Source organism: Coptis chinensis, chromosome 3 (assembly GCF_015680905.1).
Source record: "Coptis chinensis isolate HL-2020 chromosome 3, ASM1568090v1, whole genome shotgun sequence".
NCBI lineage: Eukaryota > Viridiplantae > Streptophyta > Magnoliopsida > Ranunculales > Ranunculaceae > Coptis > Coptis chinensis.
The window spans coordinates 117,903,848-117,922,769 of NC_141458.1; the positions used below are offsets into that span (position 1 = coordinate 117,903,848).

The 18,922-nt window shown below is 38.1% G+C and overlaps 3 protein-coding genes across 8 annotated transcripts; 1 reads left to right on the top strand and 2 right to left on the bottom strand.

Annotated features, from left to right (window-relative positions):
• The first annotated feature begins 178 nt into the window (after window positions 1-178).
• TRM15 (GPI-anchored adhesin-like protein, putative (DUF3741)) lies at window positions 179-7,075 on the top strand. Of its 5 annotated transcripts, none has more exons than XM_086596632.1 (8): window positions 197-852; window positions 1,242-1,282; window positions 1,601-1,830; window positions 2,770-2,858; window positions 3,476-5,174; window positions 5,260-5,405; window positions 5,589-5,775; window positions 5,863-7,075. In XM_086596632.1, the coding sequence occupies exons 3-8, from the start codon at window positions 1,677-1,679 to the stop codon at window positions 6,453-6,455; spliced, it is 2,868 nt and encodes a 955-aa protein (XP_086452758.1). In that variant the 5' UTR covers window positions 197-852; window positions 1,242-1,282; window positions 1,601-1,676; the 3' UTR covers window positions 6,456-7,075. The 5 variants fall into 5 exon arrangements, with proteins under 5 accessions (XP_086452760.1, XP_086452758.1, XP_086452759.1 ...); XM_086596633.1 differs by having other exon boundaries at window positions 1,242-1,278; XM_086596635.1 differs by having other exon boundaries at window positions 1,242-1,278; window positions 1,630-1,830.
• An 836-nt stretch (window positions 7,076-7,911) lies between these two features.
• On the bottom strand, window positions 7,912-9,734 carry LOC147513543 (uncharacterized). 2 transcript variants are annotated; one of them, XM_086596639.1, is made up of 5 exons: window positions 9,445-9,734; window positions 9,140-9,369; window positions 8,915-9,055; window positions 8,752-8,831; window positions 7,912-8,453 (listed from the first exon to the last, which is right to left on the bottom strand). In XM_086596639.1, exons 3-5 carry the CDS (start codon window positions 8,978-8,980, stop codon window positions 8,204-8,206), a joined length of 396 nt encoding a protein of 131 aa, XP_086452765.1. In that variant the 5' UTR covers window positions 8,981-9,055; window positions 9,140-9,369; window positions 9,445-9,734; the 3' UTR covers window positions 7,912-8,203. The 2 variants fall into 2 exon arrangements, with proteins under 2 accessions (XP_086452765.1, XP_086452764.1); XM_086596638.1 differs by having other exon boundaries at window positions 9,140-9,734.
• Window positions 9,735-13,836: 4,102 nt separating this feature from the next.
• On the bottom strand, window positions 13,837-18,911 carry LOC147513544 (uncharacterized). The gene is given in 4 exon segments (XM_086598926.1): window positions 13,837-15,187; window positions 15,189-15,453; window positions 15,547-16,437; window positions 16,479-18,911. Coding segments are annotated over 4 exon segments (4,620 nt in total). The 5' UTR covers window positions 18,592-18,911.
• Between the last annotated feature and the right edge of the window lie 11 nt (window positions 18,912-18,922).

Below are 18,922 nucleotides of genomic sequence, written 5' to 3' on the forward strand. Positions count from 1 at the left end.
TGGATGCTTGGAAAAACTTTGTAAGTAATACTTTCGGTACATAATTGGACTCGTATTGATGTCAGTCATATTCAACTGTGTTGTGCTTTGTCGGCTGGTGGCCTGGTGCATATTTTTTTGCCCATTTCCTAGTGGCTATCTGAAACTACTGATTTGCCCTTGTCCTATTTTTCTCCCTCTCTTCACACAGAGTTTTGAGTTTTCTTCTAAAAAGAAGAAGAAAAAGTGAGAGTGAGAAAAGGAAAGAAAGAGAAATGGATTGAAGGAAGGTATAAAGTTTGATCATGATCATTGAACGTGGAGTTGCAGAGCCACTTTTCTTGAAATTAAAGCTAAGTGGTTTGTGGCGTGGGACCCAAGTTCATGGAAATAGATGCTAGTTAGTACACCAACTGTCATCTGTTCATCTCTTCTTCTTCTTTCTCAGCTTTTGTCTCTTTTTTTTTCTTTAACGTTTACTTTTCTTTCTCTCTGTCTCTGATCACTTCTTTATTACACTTTCTCCACTCTGTAAACGACAGAAGAATGTGCTGAAACTAGTGTAGTAAACATTGGGATTTGTGTTCTGGAGAAGAGAATTTTAGACATGGGTGGCCTTATTTTGTGATCATTAATGTCAGAAAGTTTTCTTATTTGGTGATAAAAAGCATTGTGATTAATGTGTTGGAATACAAGGAAAACTTTCCAAGACTTGGGGTGTTCTTCTTTTTTGATGTTTATTGGCTACAACTCCTAAATTTGTTGAAAACCCATCGTTTTTTCTGCTCTAGAAATAGATTTGTGGGTGAAAATTGAGTTCTTTTTTGAAGGTGTGGGAGTTCTTCTTTGGCTGCATAAGGTCTCGAGTTTCAGGTGTGTGTTAGATTGGTTACTTCCACTGCTTTAAGTTTTCCAAGGCTTCATTGTTTGTTAGTAACATAAACTGATAATTAGTACAAGGAGAAACAGATATTGCATTATTCAGTTAGCTCTGATATACATTTTATTTTTGTTAATCAACACTTATAAAAACTACTTTTGTAATATTTGAAATAATTAAACTGGGTTGAGAATCGATGCTCGATGATGTAGAACTTAGAACACCATCTAGATCATTAGTTCACTTCCATAATACCCTTATATCAATTATAAGAAGTTAGGTAATTTCAGAACGGCGGTGATAAAAAGCGTCTAGGTTTGGGACTTGTGCTCCTTTAGAGAGATATTATAACTTGTCTAATGCAATGAATCTGATTTTATAGGGTCAAAAGCTGGATTAATGCCCAGAGCTTGTATCAAGTAGGTAAAGTCTGATTGCTACTTAATCTGTATTTTCTTTTGCTTTCATAGATGTTTTCCATGGACTGCCGAGAAATACATTGGAGTTATTAAAGGCATATATAAAGAGAGATATTCATGGAGTTTCGTGTGTGTGTGTGTGTGTGTGTGTGTGTGTGTCTTCATTTAATTGTATTTCTCAGAATCTAAGAATTATGTGACCTGGGACAAGGGTTTGTGTTAGAATCATTTATTGCTATTTTTACACTCACTTTCCACTTAGAGAAATTGACACTGCTCTGTGTCCTCTAATATGTGATTTCTTCTCTTTATTCTTGGCTAGATCTGATGTGATGTGCTGTCATTTACAAGGATTAGGATAAACAGTTTGGACGAGACTCAGTTAACTACCTTTAGTTATGACAAAGAAATCACAGAGACGTCTTGTGCAGCATGAAAGAGGTCAGTCAGGCTGTATGTCAGGCTTGATCAGTATTTTTGACTTCCGCCAAGGGCGCTCCACTCACAAATTACTGTCTGATAGAAGGCATGGCAGTAGCAGGCACCCTGTTGGTAAGAGATCTGTTTTGAATTTGTAAGAGATGTGACAGTTTCTTTTAAGTTAAGTAGTGTCTGAGTTGGAAGTTTAGGATTCACCCTTGATCATACCGAATGGTATTTTTAATTTTATGTTCCTATATAGATCGTGTGTCTTTTAATCTTTTGGAATATGAACTGTCTTATGTGATTTAACAGTATTCTCTCTCTCTCTCTCTCTAGAATAAGCTTATTTTATTTTTTTGTTCATGATATGTTTGTCATTACTTCACGATAGGCTTATTATAGTTTAGATGGTAATTCGAGACTAGTCATTATTAGTGCCTTGCATCACTCTTTATATGTCAAGAAATTGAATCCTATACATCTGTCTACAGTTTTACAAATATAAATATGGAAGAGTAGCTGATATTTTACGAAAACTACCAAGAAATCAAGTGATTTCTATAGTTGATGTAGATGAATGTTAACAAATATAAAATTCCATCAGAAATGTATGCAAACCAATTTAGAAATACGAGCTCTTATAGTCTGTACAGGGTAATTTCCTGTTTGAGTAATCATCAAGTCCCGTTGCACTATACTTAAAGAGCATTTAAATATTTTATCGGGCACCAGTGAGTAATAGTTTATTTATAGTTGACAGTCATGTAGATTCCTTAATCCCGCTTTTTAACTTAAAATGGAAGTTACTATAATGTGTAGGAGAAAGCATGATTAGACGCACCTCCATATCATATTTATTCAGTCATTCAGTGTACCAGTTGCAGTGATAAAGACTAAACATTGTTACTGCGTTACATCTCTTTCCCAGTCCGAAACTAGATTACTATAGTTTTGTCCGTTGTTAATTGTCGGAGTGTTGCAAAAATCCTATTTTAGTCAATTTTGGTATATCATTGCAATCATAAGCAATTATCTTCACAAGTTGGTCTGTTGATTTTCCTTTTGCAGGTACTGCCCCTTCAAAGAGTAGACTTAAGTTATTGAATAAGACTGATGAAAAGCATCAAGGAAGTGATGCAGATGTTGAAAACTATTCTGTAAGTTCAGATTTTGATAACATGTTTTTTTCCAGATCTTAGGTCAACAAGGTGCATGTAGGCTTTACTTCTATTTTGATTAGCACCATTTGATTAAGACAAATTATTGAATAGATTACTCTTTAGTTTTATACACGAATTTCTACTTTGTTTTACATTTCCTAGTTAATTTGCTTAGTTGTAACTAGTTACCTACTTTCCTTTTTCTAAGCATTTGAGTGCGCACATATTACAAGCATTGGGTCAATTTGTCCCGACTAGGCAGATTTTGCAATACTTGATCAGTATTCAAATCTTTTGCTAGAAAAATTACCTTGCTTTGTCTTTCTAAAGAAGTCTCCTTCTCTGCTTTATCTTTCAAAGCTAGAAAATGGTTCAACTTATCCACCGTGCAGATAAAGCTGATTACCTTTTCCAAGATTGTACAATACGTTAACTAGATGTCATGGATTGTTTATTTGATATTGTATTATAAGATTAATAAAATTTGCACTCTTTGATCTGGATATGTAGCAAATACATCTTGGAATGAAATGATGGTAGTCTAGGTACCTGGATATAGAATTCTATCCCAGAAATGTATATAGCTAAAATGGTAATTTTACCTTTACTCTCAGGATGACGATGAAACCAAAATTTTGAAGCTCGAGAAAAGTAATACAAGTGTGAAGAAACTCATAGAAGAAGATATGTCTGGTGAACAGCAAACTGAGAAGCATATACCTAGTGCTGCAAAGGAGCTGATACAACCTGGTCCAGATGTCAAAGGAAGTGCGGGAAAGTTCCATAAACCAACAAAAAAGAATTGCAAGGTAGCCTGTGATATACATGTCCAAGACTCTAGAGATTCTGCCACCTTGGAATCTCACGAGTATTATCAAACAAATTCAGCAAAAAGAGTGTCACGTCTGGACATAACTTCACTTATGGAAGAATTCTGTAGCCAGATACAACATCATCAGGAAGTACATTTGCACCGTGAGAGAGCGGAAGATTCTTGTGGTGCACAGGAATGTACCGACTTTGTGAAATGCAAAGAGCTTGGTGAGCTGGATATGCATTTGGTTCAAAAGCTTTCTGTCCAAGAAAAATTTAGTGAAGCAGCTGAGGCTTTTCTAAATCAGAAGCTCATTGACACTAAACAACTCAATGAAGATGGGCCAATTCAATCAAAACACTTCGTTGATGCTTTGGAGATTTTGAATTCGAACAAAGAACTTCTCTTGAAACTAGTGAAAAACATTGAAGACCCACATGATGCTCCATCAGATGGTTATTCAAGGCAAGCTGAGGTTGTTTGTAGTAAAGAGGTGCAGAAACAAAACATTCATAAGTTCTTCTGGAAAAAGGACAAGTTTCAAAGAAGGAACACATCAAAGGAAAGTGACAATTCTCAGGTTTCAAATCGTATTGTTGTTTTAAAGCCCAAAGCAAAAGGTGCCCAAATCTCAGCCACTGCAAACTGTCCTAGCTCCTCGCCTCAATCCCCTTACAGTTTGAAAAATACAGGGTGGAGTGGAAGATTCAACTCCCAATTTTCTCTTAGTGAAATAAAAAGAAAGTTGAAAAGTACCATGGGAGAAAACAGGAACTACAGGCATCGGATTTCTATGGATGGCATTCTACATAAAGTTCCTAAGGAGCACTGTGACTCAGGGAATAGTGTTAAAGGGGATCCAGAAAATATTGGTGGAAGAGAGTTGCCAAGTAAATCAAATTTACACATTGAAAGAACATCTGAGCCTTCTACAACGGGTGAAACATCCGAGCCTTCTTCGCAGTGTAATCCCAGCACTGCTCATGAAGTTGCTTCAACCAGTGCGGCTAGTCGTAAAAACTTAACCATGAATACAGGGGGTTATTCCAAGCAGAGAGAGGCTAATATCTATCTTGAAGCCAAGAAGCATCTTGAGGAAATATTGACTGGTGGAGATCAAGACGAAGGCTTCTCGAGCCAACAAGTCCCAAAAACCCTAGCAAGAATATTGTCTCTGCCTGAATACAATTCTTCACCTGGGGGCACTCCTGGAAGAGACAGCGAACATGATTTTGTTACTGCGCAGATGAGGTTTTCTTCTAATGGAAATTTTCAGACTGTGAGCGAAAACATATGGCAGTTCAAACCAAGTAACAATGCCATCCATCCAACTTCATTGAGGACAAACTTAGAGATTCAGCATGAATCTGCTGATGGCGACGACTCTGGTATCAATCTCCAACAATTTGACTCAAAACCAGATAAGTCTGAGGAGCTTCTTGCCCATACTGAAATTCATGAGAGCATCTGTCCTTCTAAGGTGGACTCGAGTCTCCAAGGTATTCTCTTCTCTATCACTTAACGTATAAGGTGAAGCAAATTTTTGGAGTTGTAGTGATTACAATGTTCAAAGGTTTTCTTCAGGTGCTGTGGATACTACGGGAGAAACTGATGTTGATCCGCTGGAGGAGGATAATTTACTGGATGGGCCTTGTGAAGCGAATAGTAGTACATTCATCATCAGCACTGTCGTCCGGGAGGAAGAAGAATCTTCCAAATGCTTGAGACTGGTACTGTTTCTTTATTAGATATTTTGACGCATTTAAAGTTTTATATAAATTTTCAAATGTGGAAAGTATTTCATTTGATTTGTCTACGTTTGATTTGGAATTTTATTCTCTCTCTTTTTTTTTTTTTTTTTTTGTTTATCGAAATAAAGCTAGAGTCTCACCACCCATTGTGTTATTTTCTAGGAGCCTCCGACAGATGATGAACCACCATCATCTTCATCATGTTCGCTCCCATCTGGCTCTTTAGTCATCCAAAAAGTTGAATCTTTGCAGAGCATTAACGACCTACCAGAGCGACCAAGTCCAGTGTCCGTTTTAGAGCCATTCTTCGACGATAATAGCAGCCCGACAACCACCACACCTAAATCAGGTACGTTCTCCTACAGCGTACTTATAGTCTCTGACCCTACACCTTGTATTGAAATTCCATCATAATTAATTTGATCAAACATTGCAGCTGAACTACCAATCCAACCACAACATTTTCAGTTTGAAGACTATGACTGTTCTACAGTGGTGGTTACCTCGTCCTCTTATCAGGAGAACTATTCAAGGTCATGTGCGGAGGATGAAATGACCACTTTTGAGTATGTGGAAGCAGTGTTAAAAGCATCTAACGTGAATTGGGGTGAACTCTCGGAAAAGTACCATTCTTCAGAGATGTTGCTTAATCCATATTTGTTTGATGAAGTAGAAGTCATATCCAGCCAATATTGTGATGACAGAAAGGTCTTGTTTGATTGTATCAATGAAGTTCTCGAGGAGCTATACGAGCGCTATTTTGGCTCTTCCCCTTTGGTTGCTTTTGTCAGACCAGACATCCGGCCATCCCCAATGGGGAAAGGCATCATAGATGAAGTGTGGGAAAGCATCAATTGGCATCTCTTACAGCTTACGCCGTGTACATTAGACCAGATCATTGGAAAAGACATGGAAAAATCCAAAACATGGATGGATGTCCGATATGATGTGGAATTTATTGGTCATGAAATGGTAGAGGACATTCTAGAAGAATTGATGGGAGACATTATATTTGACTTCTGTAGCTAACATCCAATGGGACATTGATAAACATGGGCAGATAACAAGCAACTGAGAAGATGCAACTCGGATTTGGATTTTTTTTTTCAGTATCTGATCGATGACCGATGTGGTATTACGGTAATCAAGCATATCATAGTTATTTTCTTTGTGAAAATGAAGGATTGTCCAGTGATAGGAATGGTAACTCCATCTCCATTGATAGTAGCTTACTAATAACACGTTGGATCCGGCATCCTTCAAAAGTTTAGTATAAGATGTTTGTGAGTCCTAAAGATCAACTGGACGACAATGGCAGAGTAGTTGAATTGTACAGAAGTCTTCAAGCAGATTCATCAATCATCTCTACAGCATTGATTTGTTTTCCTCAATTGTGATAGATATATCAGTACTACAGTGGTTGAAGGGGTCGAGTCTAGTTCCATTCAGGGTAGTGACAGCTCCGGTGTAGTGGTTGAAGGGGTTGAGTGTTTTTTCAAGGGTGTTGACTAAGGGGTTGCTGTGTTTGTATAGATATATATTTTTTTTTCTCTGTTTCTCTTTCTCATTTGTTTTCTGTAGAAAGTTTTCTCGACTCTTTGGTGTGTTATAAACTTGTGCTAGAAAATAATAATTTTTTTTTTATACAATTAGTGGTACTCTGGCGCATCTTATATTTCTGCATCTTGCATCAACTGTGAAATAAACGCTACCGTATTCATCACTTAGTTTGCAATTGAAACTCAATCTAACATTTCCAACCTCAACACTGTACTTTCTTGAACTGCTATGGTAAATTCAGTATACTTCTGCAATAAACGTATGGAAAGCTGTTCAAGAAAAAATACATAATAACACTGGTATGAAGTATTAAGTAAACTCTAATCTGGACTTCGGGAGGGTGGGTTGAATACAACAAAGTACTTCCAAGAGTATCCCATATTCTCATGTGGCCACGCACATAATCATTTTGAGGTAACGTCCCGTAATTTGGAGATGTTCCATTCGGCTATGACATAAACTGAAAACCAATCAACTCCAAGTAGTATGAACTATGAAGAACTGGAATCCTTAGGAAAGGCACTAACCACAATTCTGACAATTTTTTGGAGAAATTAGTCTAAGCATGTTAAAAGATTGCATAAACATTTATACTATCATTTGGTTGAAAAGTATCTCAGCTCACTGATGACAATATGGTAAGGATTGTGAAGTCTGATATTGCTGAGTATTGGTTCTCCCAACATCTCTTCTTCTTCTTTTTTCGCTAAACACATAATACCCATTCATTAAAACTTAAACGGAACAATGTTCAGAGCTTGCAACATCTAATGCACTGTGTTGATGCCTACTTCAAGTCTTTATCAGGGGAGGATCAATTTGCATATCCAACTCTTCTTTTTGCTTCAGAGCATAGAGGATTGTTTTTTTTGTTGGTTTTTTTGTTTAATGCATCACGACTTGATCCCATGACCAAACTAGCCAATAGTGAACCACACTTTATATACCTCAATCTTGGAGGAAGTGAATTCCACAAACTTTTCAATTACTTTTGCTAATGTCTAGCAGATTGAACAAACAAAATTATGAGGCCATAGTCAGCTTATATGCTGTTAGTATACAGTTTATGCAACCTCAAAGATAAGATCCTTAATCAACTAAGAAATGCATGCTGGAAGTCACTTCAGTCTGCGAGCAAACTGTTGACAAGCGCCTTAGGAACTGGCTACATCAGGGCATTCTTTCTTTTCCCAAGTCATGAAATACGCACTCCACAGTCACTTACGCTTTTTGCTAGTGTGCAAAGAAGGTATCACGGGAATCACTCTCTTCTTGGTAAAAGCATTTGTTCTGCTTTCTGGGTCATCATCACTGTCATCGTCGTCTTCAGCAGGGGTGTGGGACTCTTCTATACTTTTTGCAGTTCGACGTTTTCCAGTCTCCAATTTGGCACGTAATCTCCTTTCAACAGGATCCATTGAATATACAGGTTTTGATTGACGTACAGGTATTGCTCCCAGTCCCAGCCTTGAAAATGAATGATAAAAACAGCTCTTAGTTATATCTCTACACTATATGATAGCCGGATCTTTAGGAGGAAAATTTCTCAACCGAACTGTGTATTTCAATCCCTCCTAATATTTTTATATTATTTTTTAGATTATAACTAGAATTCAAAAAACCATACTATCATAGAGATGATATAAAGCGACATGTTTAAAGATTTGAAAAAAAACACCCGATGCGTAGCATGGTTCGCATACTCGTGCATAACATGTATAAGAAAAATTATTACAAAACATCGTAATTCACAAAAAAGAAAAACCTGGGTTGTCGACCTTCAAATTGTACTTCACTCAAATCATCTGCAGCTGTTCCACTCATATTGTTAACCCAGGATTCAGCCTGAAGATAAGTATCAGATTAATGGTAAACACTAGTAAAATCTCTTAAGAGAAATAAACAATAATAAAAAAAAAAGTGCTTACTAGTTTAAAAGCCTTATCCAGTGTGACCAATTTCGGTTTGGAAGCAGGTGGTTTCTCTTTACTCATTTTGCTTCTTATCGACTTCCAATATCTGCAAAAAGAATACCTTTACTAATGATGGAGCTTCTTCTTTTTTATTCGCTGCCAAAAATAAAGAGACCAAGCTTCAAAACCCTTGTTATACAAAAATATCGACGCAAGAAAGACCGAAATATCGATACAAACATATTTCCTTGAGTTTCGCGCGAGAAAAACTCTATAAAACTGTCTGGAAGATGATCTTCCTGGGTTGACAGACACAGAGAAGCCAAGAATGAGAGGGCGTCCAATATCAGAAGGCACTTCAACCTCTCCAAGGAGGATGATGTCCGGAAGTATGTCAATACATACGCCGAAACTTCACTAACAAAGCTGGAAAGAAATGCAGCAAACAGAGATTGGTGACACCCTTGACCCTGCAAAGAAAGCGAGCAAGAGTTGCTGAGAAGAAGAATAGGATTGCAAAGGCTAAATCAGAGGCTGCTGATTACCTGAACCTTTTGGCTACGAGGTTGAAAGAGCAGAAAGAACGCCGTACTGAGAACTTAGCAAAGAAGAGATCTAGGCTCTCTGCTGCTTCTAAGCCGTCCGTTGCAGCTTAATTGTTGTTGAAGGTGAAAAGTCTGCTCGAGTTTTGGTAAGTGTCAATAGCTTTGTCTATTGGCCTTATTTTGCATTGCATGCTATGACTATACTCTAAGCATTTAGGAATTTTGTTGTTTGGGTTGTTTCTGATTATGGATTGTTTAAGCAACTTTAATGTGTTTTTATGACCATCTTGAACGTTTGAAAAAAAAAACTTTCAACCAGACGTGTAAATTAAGTGGGACATATGCTGGCCCAATTGTACACCTTAAACCGATGGTCGGTGCCGTTGATTGTTGTTTGTTGTTTGGTTTGAAGGTGGAGTAGTTATTGCTATGCAAGTGATGTTAGGAATATACAACTTAATTGATCTTTCTCTTCTCCCTCTGTTCTTAGTCGGTACTGCGATGCTAATTGGATATCTGACACTAAAGACTCAAAGTCCACAAGTGGATATGTCTTTACACTTGGAGGTGTACCGCTTTCTTGGAAATCCTCAAAACAAACGCGTGCATAGCGAGGTCCACTATGGAATCGAATTCATAGCATTGGACAAGGCCGGAAGAAGCAGAGTGGCTTCAAATTTCTTAGAGGATATTCCAAATCTGGGCTAAACTCAGGTACAAGGCCATTATTAATACATCGTGGACGACCTAACTGCTATTGGTAGAAGCCGCAGTAGCAGCATGTATAACGGGAAGTCTCGACATATACGTCGTAGACATAATACCGATTAGACAATTGCTCTCAAATGGAGTTATCTCAATCGACTATGTAAGGTCAAAAGATAACATTGCGGATCCGCTTACAAAAGGTTTAACAAGAGAGCAAGTAGAAAGATTATCAAGGGAATGGGCTTAAAGCTTTTGAGATAATCAACCAAGAGTCATCATAATGGAAAAACCAACCTAGTTATTTGGAGATCCCAAGATCTAGGTTCAATGGGCCAATCAATTATGTTAGTGACTCGGTTAGCGGAGAGTAATATTATACTCTAACCCATTCCTATATAAAGCGGTGCATATCTGCCAGCGAGAACCCGGGATAAGTCAAGCTTTTAATGATTTACTATATCTTGGAAAGTTATGTTATCCAAGTGGAGTATTGCGGGATACTCTTTATAGAAATCACCTATGTTAGTCGCGAAGTGGGGCCGCTTCTATGAGAATTTTAAAGACAAATGTCTCAAAAGCACTATCTGAAACTAAGAAGTGTTCAAGGCCAAAATGAACACAAACGTGAGAACCAATAGTATTCGAGACGGTACTGCGTGAAGATGATTGTCTAGGTTTATACAAACGGCTGACAGTTCAAGGACATTAATTGAAGTCTATTGATCGTCCAATTAAATCCGATCGTCTTTCACTAAGGCAAGTTCAAGGCCTCCCATGCTACTTGACCTGATGCGGTATCTTTTCATTTGTAAAAGAACAGAAATCCGATGTTTATGATAGAAGAAGCCAAATTTTCATTCATGTGGGGGATTGTTAGAAAAATGATTTGCTCAAATCCATTTAAATATGAATGAGTAGTTTGTCTCCCAAGTTACCCCACTTAAGATGAAATGGGTTTTTTCTTGAAACAGTACGTAATGTGAGAAAAACCTTTTCAAAATGATGCATTTGTTTGAAACAGTGCATTATGCGAAAAGGTTGCGACCTTTCGAAATGTGCACTGGTTTGAAACAATTGTATCATGCGAAAAGGTGCAACAACTTCAAATAGGCAATCGGTTCAAACGATGTGCTATATGCCGAAATGGTGTGTCCTTTCGAAACATGTGACTTTTCAAAGAGTTGCTTACTTTTTCCCAAGAGTCACTGTGTTGTTTCGAAAAGGCACCACTCACCTATAAATAGTGGATGAATTTGGAGAGAAAGATACACCAGATCACACAGAGTTCTGATCTTTCTCTTCTCCCTCCGTTCTTAGTCAAATACTATGTTGTGTTCGCTGGAGTCTATAGATTTGAAGTGCTAGCTTTCTATAGAAGGAAATCCGTTCTATCTTGGGAGATAGTTTCCCATCAACCTTCAAGCACCGTGAGGGGGAAAATCTGTCTTAAGGACATAGTGTATCTACACTAGGCTCGGATTTAATTAAGAAGTACAAGACACTTACAAGACAAAAGGTTTGTATAGTTTGGTAATTGGTAAAGAGTAAGTACAATTAAGTTGTATATTCCTAACAAGTGATGAATGGTGTATTTGGTTAAATAGCAGTCTCATTTGGTAGCAGTTCTCGCATTGATGCGGTTACTTGAGTTAAAGGTTCATTGCACTTGATTTCGTTTGATCTCGTGTTGTAACAGTAGTTTATTTGAAACCGTTTGGTGTCATATTGTGGTTGTTAGCAGCATAGTCTTGACTGATAGATATTGGTAGTGGTACTTCACATTGAGTTGGGGTAATGCTGACGATGGTGGGATTTTTTTTTCAGCTGAGAAAAACAGGGTCGTAATTTGAAATGGTGTTGTTGTCGTGCTAGAAGAAAGCGGTATGTTTTTGCTTCTTTTTGTTCATTGATTTCATTCCTTGTATAAAATTGTAGATGTTTTATGTTGGTTGGGCTTTCAATCATAAAGTAAATATTGTGTATCTCCTAATTTGTAGTAGTTGATATGTTACATATCCTATATGATTCGTAGTTATAAATAGGTCTCAGCTTCCTAACATGTGATTATGACTGTATTTTTAGCATTGACAGGCCATGACAATCTAGTGGAAATCAATGATGCATATAAGACCATAAAAATGTCTTTTTTTTTTTTTTTTTCGATAGAAAACCACTTTCATTCATACTTAAACTTTAAAGAGAGGTGTTACAGATTCATGCAACCAACAAGGTGGGGGGCTAATCCCTGCATACTTGTTGGCCCATTTAGCTAACTGATTTGCTTCTGTATTACAATTTCTAGTTAGCCAGAAGAATTTAAAATCTAAAGAGGGGTTAGTCTCATGGTACTCTTTTCGAGAACATCCTCGGCTTTGTAGAAGCTATCTTCTGAGTCTCTTGTCATAGTGTTTTCTCCTGTTGCAAGATTCTTCATAAGACTTTGATTGTCTCCCAATATCACTACCTGCGAGACCTGGAGTTTCTTTGTCAGTATAATTGCAAGTTCAACACCTTTGCATTCTGCTTCCATGACATTTTGGCTTTTGAACTTGCCGTAAACTGCTCCTGCAATCCTTCCATCTTGCCCCTTACAGAAAGCTGCTGCAGCTCCTCTTCCTGTGGTCTTCTCATATGCACCATCACAATATATCTTATACCAATTCTTATACTTCACTTGTTCAGCTGAAGTGAATGTGATCAGAGCATTTGTCCTATGAGAGGCATTGTTGGACTTGAAAGCTTCCATGATTTGCTCTGTATGAGTATATACATGATTGTAGAGGTCCTGTGGTTTAGCTTCCTTTTTTTCAAACTTTACCCTGTTTCTATAATTCCAGATTTCCGACAATAGACAAATAGCATAGGTCTTTGCATATCTGCCTTCAGAGTCATTCTTCTGCAAACCCCATCCCAAAGTGTTGATTCAAAGGATTCGACATCCTTATCTTCATTCGCATTGTTCTCCGCCAAGAATAGATCCCATCCATAATCGTCTAGACCACTCGCAACCTAAGAAGCAATGATAATCTGTTTCTATCTCTTTCATCATGAAAGCCACAGCTCACATCTCCTAGAATTTTTTCTTAACAACAGCTTCTTCTCGAGCTAAACCACCCATATAAAGCTTCCATAAAAATAGTTGGGTACTAGCATCTATTTCGAGATTCCAGATTCTTTGTATACTTCTGCTATTGCTTTTCGAGCATTCTCCTTTCTCTGTTTCTCTTGAAAGCATCTTATAAGCTGATTTTACTGTAAGCATCCCTTTGTCTTCTCTCCACCAAATAATCTTGTCTTGATTGTTTGGCCTTACTGATTTGAGGCTGATGCATTCCATGATTGGTTTGGGAAACAACTCTCCCAACCTTTCTTGATTCCATTCAGTAGTGTCATTTACTACTAAATCCTTCACATATCCACTCCTTTCCACTGCTGTGAAAGAAAAATCATCAGTGACATAGTCCATTGGATGAACCGGTTTGTCATTGAGTAACAACCAAGGTTCAAAAATGTTTTATGCTCTTGCCATTCCCAAGTGACCACATAAAGCCCTCTTCTTCGCACCCAAACTCTTCTTTACACCTTTCCGAAATATGACTTAGATTCTTTCTTAAATGATTGTTTCTTGAGTAAAAGCAATCCCATTTGTATAAGGCTGCTGAAAAAGTTCTTGCCCATATAGAGTCAAGATCTTGTATCATTCTCCAAAATATGCTTTGTAAGCATTGCCGTGTTCATGTCCCTAGCTCTTCTGAAGCCTAGACCTCCATTAATCTTTGCTCTACACAGTTTTTCCCAACTAAGAGTATGCCATGCATTTGATTTATCCACGCCATTCCACCAAAAGTTCCTGTTTATTTGGTCCAACTTCTCACAAGTACTTACTGGTAGAGAATAGACTCCCATGGCATATATTGGTACTGCCTGACCCACAGCTTTGACAAGAGTGGTTCTGCTTGCTTGTGAGAGAATCTTGGACTTCCAACCTGTAACTTTCTTTTGCAGAATGTCCACAAGATATTCAAAATCCTCCCCTTTCTTCTTACTGAGTAATATTGGCACCCCTAAGTATTTTTCCTTCTCCGTGAACTTTCTGACTCTCCATCTCTTGATCAGTATTTTCTGGTGCCTGTGGTGTACATTTTGACTGAAATAAGCACTGGATTTGTGCCAGTTAACTTCCTGGCCTGTGGCATTGCAGTACTTCTCTAATAACTCCTTCATGTTGCTAGCTTCTTCAAAACTAGCTTTACTGAATACAATCAAATCATCTGCATATAGTAAGTGACTGATTGAAGGTGATCTTTTCCTTATCTTGATGCCACTTAGCTTCTTTTCCTCTTCTGCCTTACCCAAGAGTCTTGACAAAGCTTCTGTGACAAGTATGAATAAGTATGGTGACAAGGGATCTCCTTGCCTGAGACCCCTTTGTGGAAAAATATGACTCAAGGGAGAGCCATTTAGAAGCACTCTATAGGATACCGTCTCTAGGCATTTGTTGATCATTGATATCCATTTGTTGCTGAAACCAAGTTTTTCTAGTACTTGGTATAAAAATTTCCACTCCACCCTATCGAAAGCCTTTTTCATATCCAATTTGAGAGCTAGCCATCCTTGTCTCTTCTTTTTCATCATTCTCATGTGATGGAAGATCTCACTTGCCAATCCTATATTGTCACCAATGAATCTTCCCTTGACAAATGCTCCTTGAAATGGGGATATTATTTTATGCAAGTGGGTTTTTAGTCTATTTGCAAGAAGTTTTGAGATGATTTTGTAGGTGAAGTTGCATAGGCTTATGGGTCGGAATTTCGAGATATGGTCTGGGCAAGGAATTTTGGGAATTAAGGTAATAAAAGTTTCATTTAAATCAGGAGGTAACATATTATAAGTGAAGAAATCCTTAACTGTCTTGGTGATAAGAGGCCCTACAACTTCCCAGCAACTTTGATAGAACACTCCTTGGAAACCATCTGGACCTGGTGCTTTAAGAGGTTGTAGTTTTTTGACAACATTCCATATCTCCATATCAGTAGGTACTTCCCAAAATATCATTCTCCCTTTTTGTTATAACTGGCTTGAAAAGTTCCAGAATTGTGATATCTGTTTCTGGACTATCAGTGCTGAATAAGTCTTTGAAAAAAGTATTAACCACTTCACTCACTTCTTCTCTACCTTTTTTCCATATGCCGTCTTCATTCTTGAGTTTCTCTATTTTGTTTTTCCTTCTCCTATACATGGTAGAGATATGAAAGTACCTCGTATTCCTTGCGTAGTCCTTCACCCAGTTTTGCCCCTCGACTTACGCCCACATGCTTGCTTCTCTCTCAAGTAACTCAACTAACTTTGTCTTTAAGCTTTGAATCATCTCATACTTCCTTTGATTCATGTCACCAGTCAGTTGTTTCTCGAGCTGCTTCTTAACATTCTGAATCTCGAGACCCACATTGCCAAACACTCTTTTATTCCACACTTTGAGTTTCTCCCTTGTAGCTTCTTGCTTCTGCGCAACCAGTGTCATGCTATCATTTTCCTCTATGGAATTCCAGGCTTGTTCTATGACATTCTTGCAGTTCTCATCTCTGAGCCACATTTCATAAAATCTGAAAGGCTTCTTTAGAGTAGGTTCAACTTTATGTAAAGTAATAGATAGAGCAAGATGATCTGAATTGACATTGGGTACAGTAGTAACTTTGGCTTCAGGGAAAAGTTCTAGCCATGAGGGAGTTGCTAGAGCCCTATCTAATCTTTCTAAGATGTGACTTCCATAAGTTCTATTGTTACACCATGTAAATTTAGAACCTCTGTAGCCTAAATCAATCAGACCAATACCATTTATGAAGTCGTTAAACTCTACCATGCTTCTATTTATAACTTTCCGACCACCATCTTTTTCATCCAGACTTGTAATTGCATTGAAATCCCCAAAAAGAACCCAGGGATCTACTATGTGATGAGCTGCATTGGTCAAGTCATCCCATACTCTCTTTCTATTGTGAGAAATAGGTTCTCCATAGACAAACGTGAAAATCCAGGATGATGAACAACCAAAGTTTGTAACCTTTCCGGTGATATAATTTTGAGTTGCTGCTAGAATGTTCACATTGCAATCTTCTTTCCATAGAACTGTAAGACCACCTTTTCTGCCATCTGCTGGTACTACATGGCTCCCTTGGTACTTTAAATGTTTTCTAACCATCTCCATTCTCTTTCCTGTTGCTTTCGTTTCAGATAAGCAAAGGACATCCGGGTCGTGGGCACGGATGAGGTCCTTTAAGATATGAACTGAAGAGGAGGTACCCATTCCCCGACAGTTCATGGCTATCATATCTGAGGAGGCCGCTGATGAGGGTCAGCAACCGCGAGCCCATCCATGTTGTGCTTCCTATCTTCAATCTTTTGAATTTCTAAATCCTGACTTACTGTGTTGCTTTCTTCTGATGCTACTACTTTCTCTGCTTGTTCTGCCTTCTGACTGTTGCTCTCTTGAACTATAGATGCCTCTGATTCCTCTGCTTCAGATATCTTGCTTTGGACACCATCCTCTTGTACTTGAGACTCCACCTCTTTCGAAGTTTGTGCTTCTGTAGCTTGCAGTTCTGGTTCTTTCATCCCTGCTGGAGCTTTCAGTGGTTTTATCTTAAGCCTTTTGATTTTGAGATTCTGTTCTTCTTCCACTGATGCTTGTGCTTGTCGCTTTAATCTGTTTTTTACTGTTCTTCTCTTCTTCCCCATTGTAAAGGTTGGCAGGTTTTCTTCAAGGCTTCTCTTTTGACCTCTTGGTTCTTGTTTGAGCTCTTCCTGATGTTCTGTGTGTTTCTCTTGGTCTTGCAGCTCATGTACTAGCCCCATCCCCATTGGTAAAGATTCCTTAATATCTGTATTTACAACAAGATTACATCCTTGTTTTTCTATAGGTGCTTCTTCTACCATTTCCACTTGCATTTCCTCCATAGATACACTTTGGAGATCTGTACTATTACTCACCTGATGATTCTGTGCTTCAGCTTCTCTATTATTTCCTTCTGTTTGAAACTCAGCTTGTATTTCTGCGTCTCGGGCTTGTTTATCTATTCTGGCATTGTTATTAGAACAGTCCATGGGTTCTTTTTCATTTTGGATCTCTAGTTCATCACTCATTTCTAAGTTTGTGGGCTCCGTGATGATATCTTTACCCGGGTTAAGGCCCACCGGGTCTATAAGTGTATTTGGCTGGTCCACTATCATGTCCTGTTCAGCAGACTCTTTCTCACGTGCTTCAGACTGGGCCCTCTCACGCCTAATATGCTTCATTTCTTCTAGACCGCCAGGTGTCCTCTCCTGTGTACTCTCCTCAACATAATTCTGCTCTCCATTTGTTTTTGAGGCGGTGCCACCTGTACTCTCCTGATTCGGTTTTGCCAATTCATTTCCTTGATTCCCACTGCCTGTTGTAGCCCTGCTGACTGTGCCCCATATGTCCTTTTCCATAGACTTTTTTGTCGCCATTCGATCTGAAACTGCCACCCTCTCTGGTGCGTTGGTCCGGTGACCTTTATATTTAGACCTCAGATCTTGCAGTTCCTTCAAAAAATCTCCATCTCTAGTATCTTTTTCTGGATCCCATTCTAAAGTGACTCTATCCTGAATACCTCGACCCAGCTTATAAGCTTTAGCCCTTGTTTTATTGGACCATTTAAGCAGACTGTTTATATGAACTCTCCCCTTCTTCTGTTTTACTTCAGGGATTTCAAGGAACGTAGAACACTCATTGTAATCATGGCCTATGTGGCCACAATAATAACAGAAAAAAGGTGCTCGTTCATACTTAAAAGCAACTGTGTACTCTTTGTTATTCTCTAATACTATTACCTGTTCTTGAACAAGTTGTCTTCTGATCGGGAAATCTACTTGGACCCTTGAGAAAGAAGAGCCTTCCTCTGAACCTCCAACCGCGTCTAGAGCAGTAACCAGACCAAAGCCACTTCCTATTTTATGAATATTTTCCCATTGTAATCTCTCCGCCGGTAACCCATAAATCTGAATCCACATTTTGAAGTTTGCAAAATCATACTTATCTAAAGGTTGATCTCTGACCCATTCTTTGAAGGAGATGACAAACCCATGTATAAGCCATGGCCCATTGTCAAGCACAAAATCCACTGCTTTCTGGGTAGTAAATTTAACTTTAAAGATACCTTTCGTGAGTGATGATAGATAGAACTTCTCTGGTATTTTCCAGTTCTTTATTAACTGGGTTTTGATATCTTCATCTTCAAATCTTCTTGGAGAGAAAAGCTTTCCTACTACTGAAAACTCCCAATCCTTCTTATCACTTTCTTTCAGGTCTCCTAGTCTTATCCTTCTTGGAAAAGATGGGAGATTCCACTTCTTTTCCATTTCTGATTGTAAATCATCAATAACCAGAGCTTCTAAGATAAAACCATCCTCCGTTTCCATAGTTGAGCAACCATAAATAGAAAGAAAGAACTTAAAAGAGCTGTTGAGAGAAGTAACTAAAGAGAAATAAAAAATAAAAAGAAAGTTTTCTATGGGGAAGGCCTCACTTTTAAGTAAGAAGAAGAACTGATATTGACGAGAAAAAAGTGTAGGGAATAGATGAGAATACACTGAGTTTAAAGTTCAAAGAAAGTTTGCTGAATCAATGGTGATTTTGTGTGGATCTAGGATTGGTTAGAGGGGTTTTTCGAGTTAGGAATAAATTAAAAATATATTAAAGTTTCTACGCATATTTTTCTCTCTCCGTGCGTACGGGAATTAAAAATGTCTA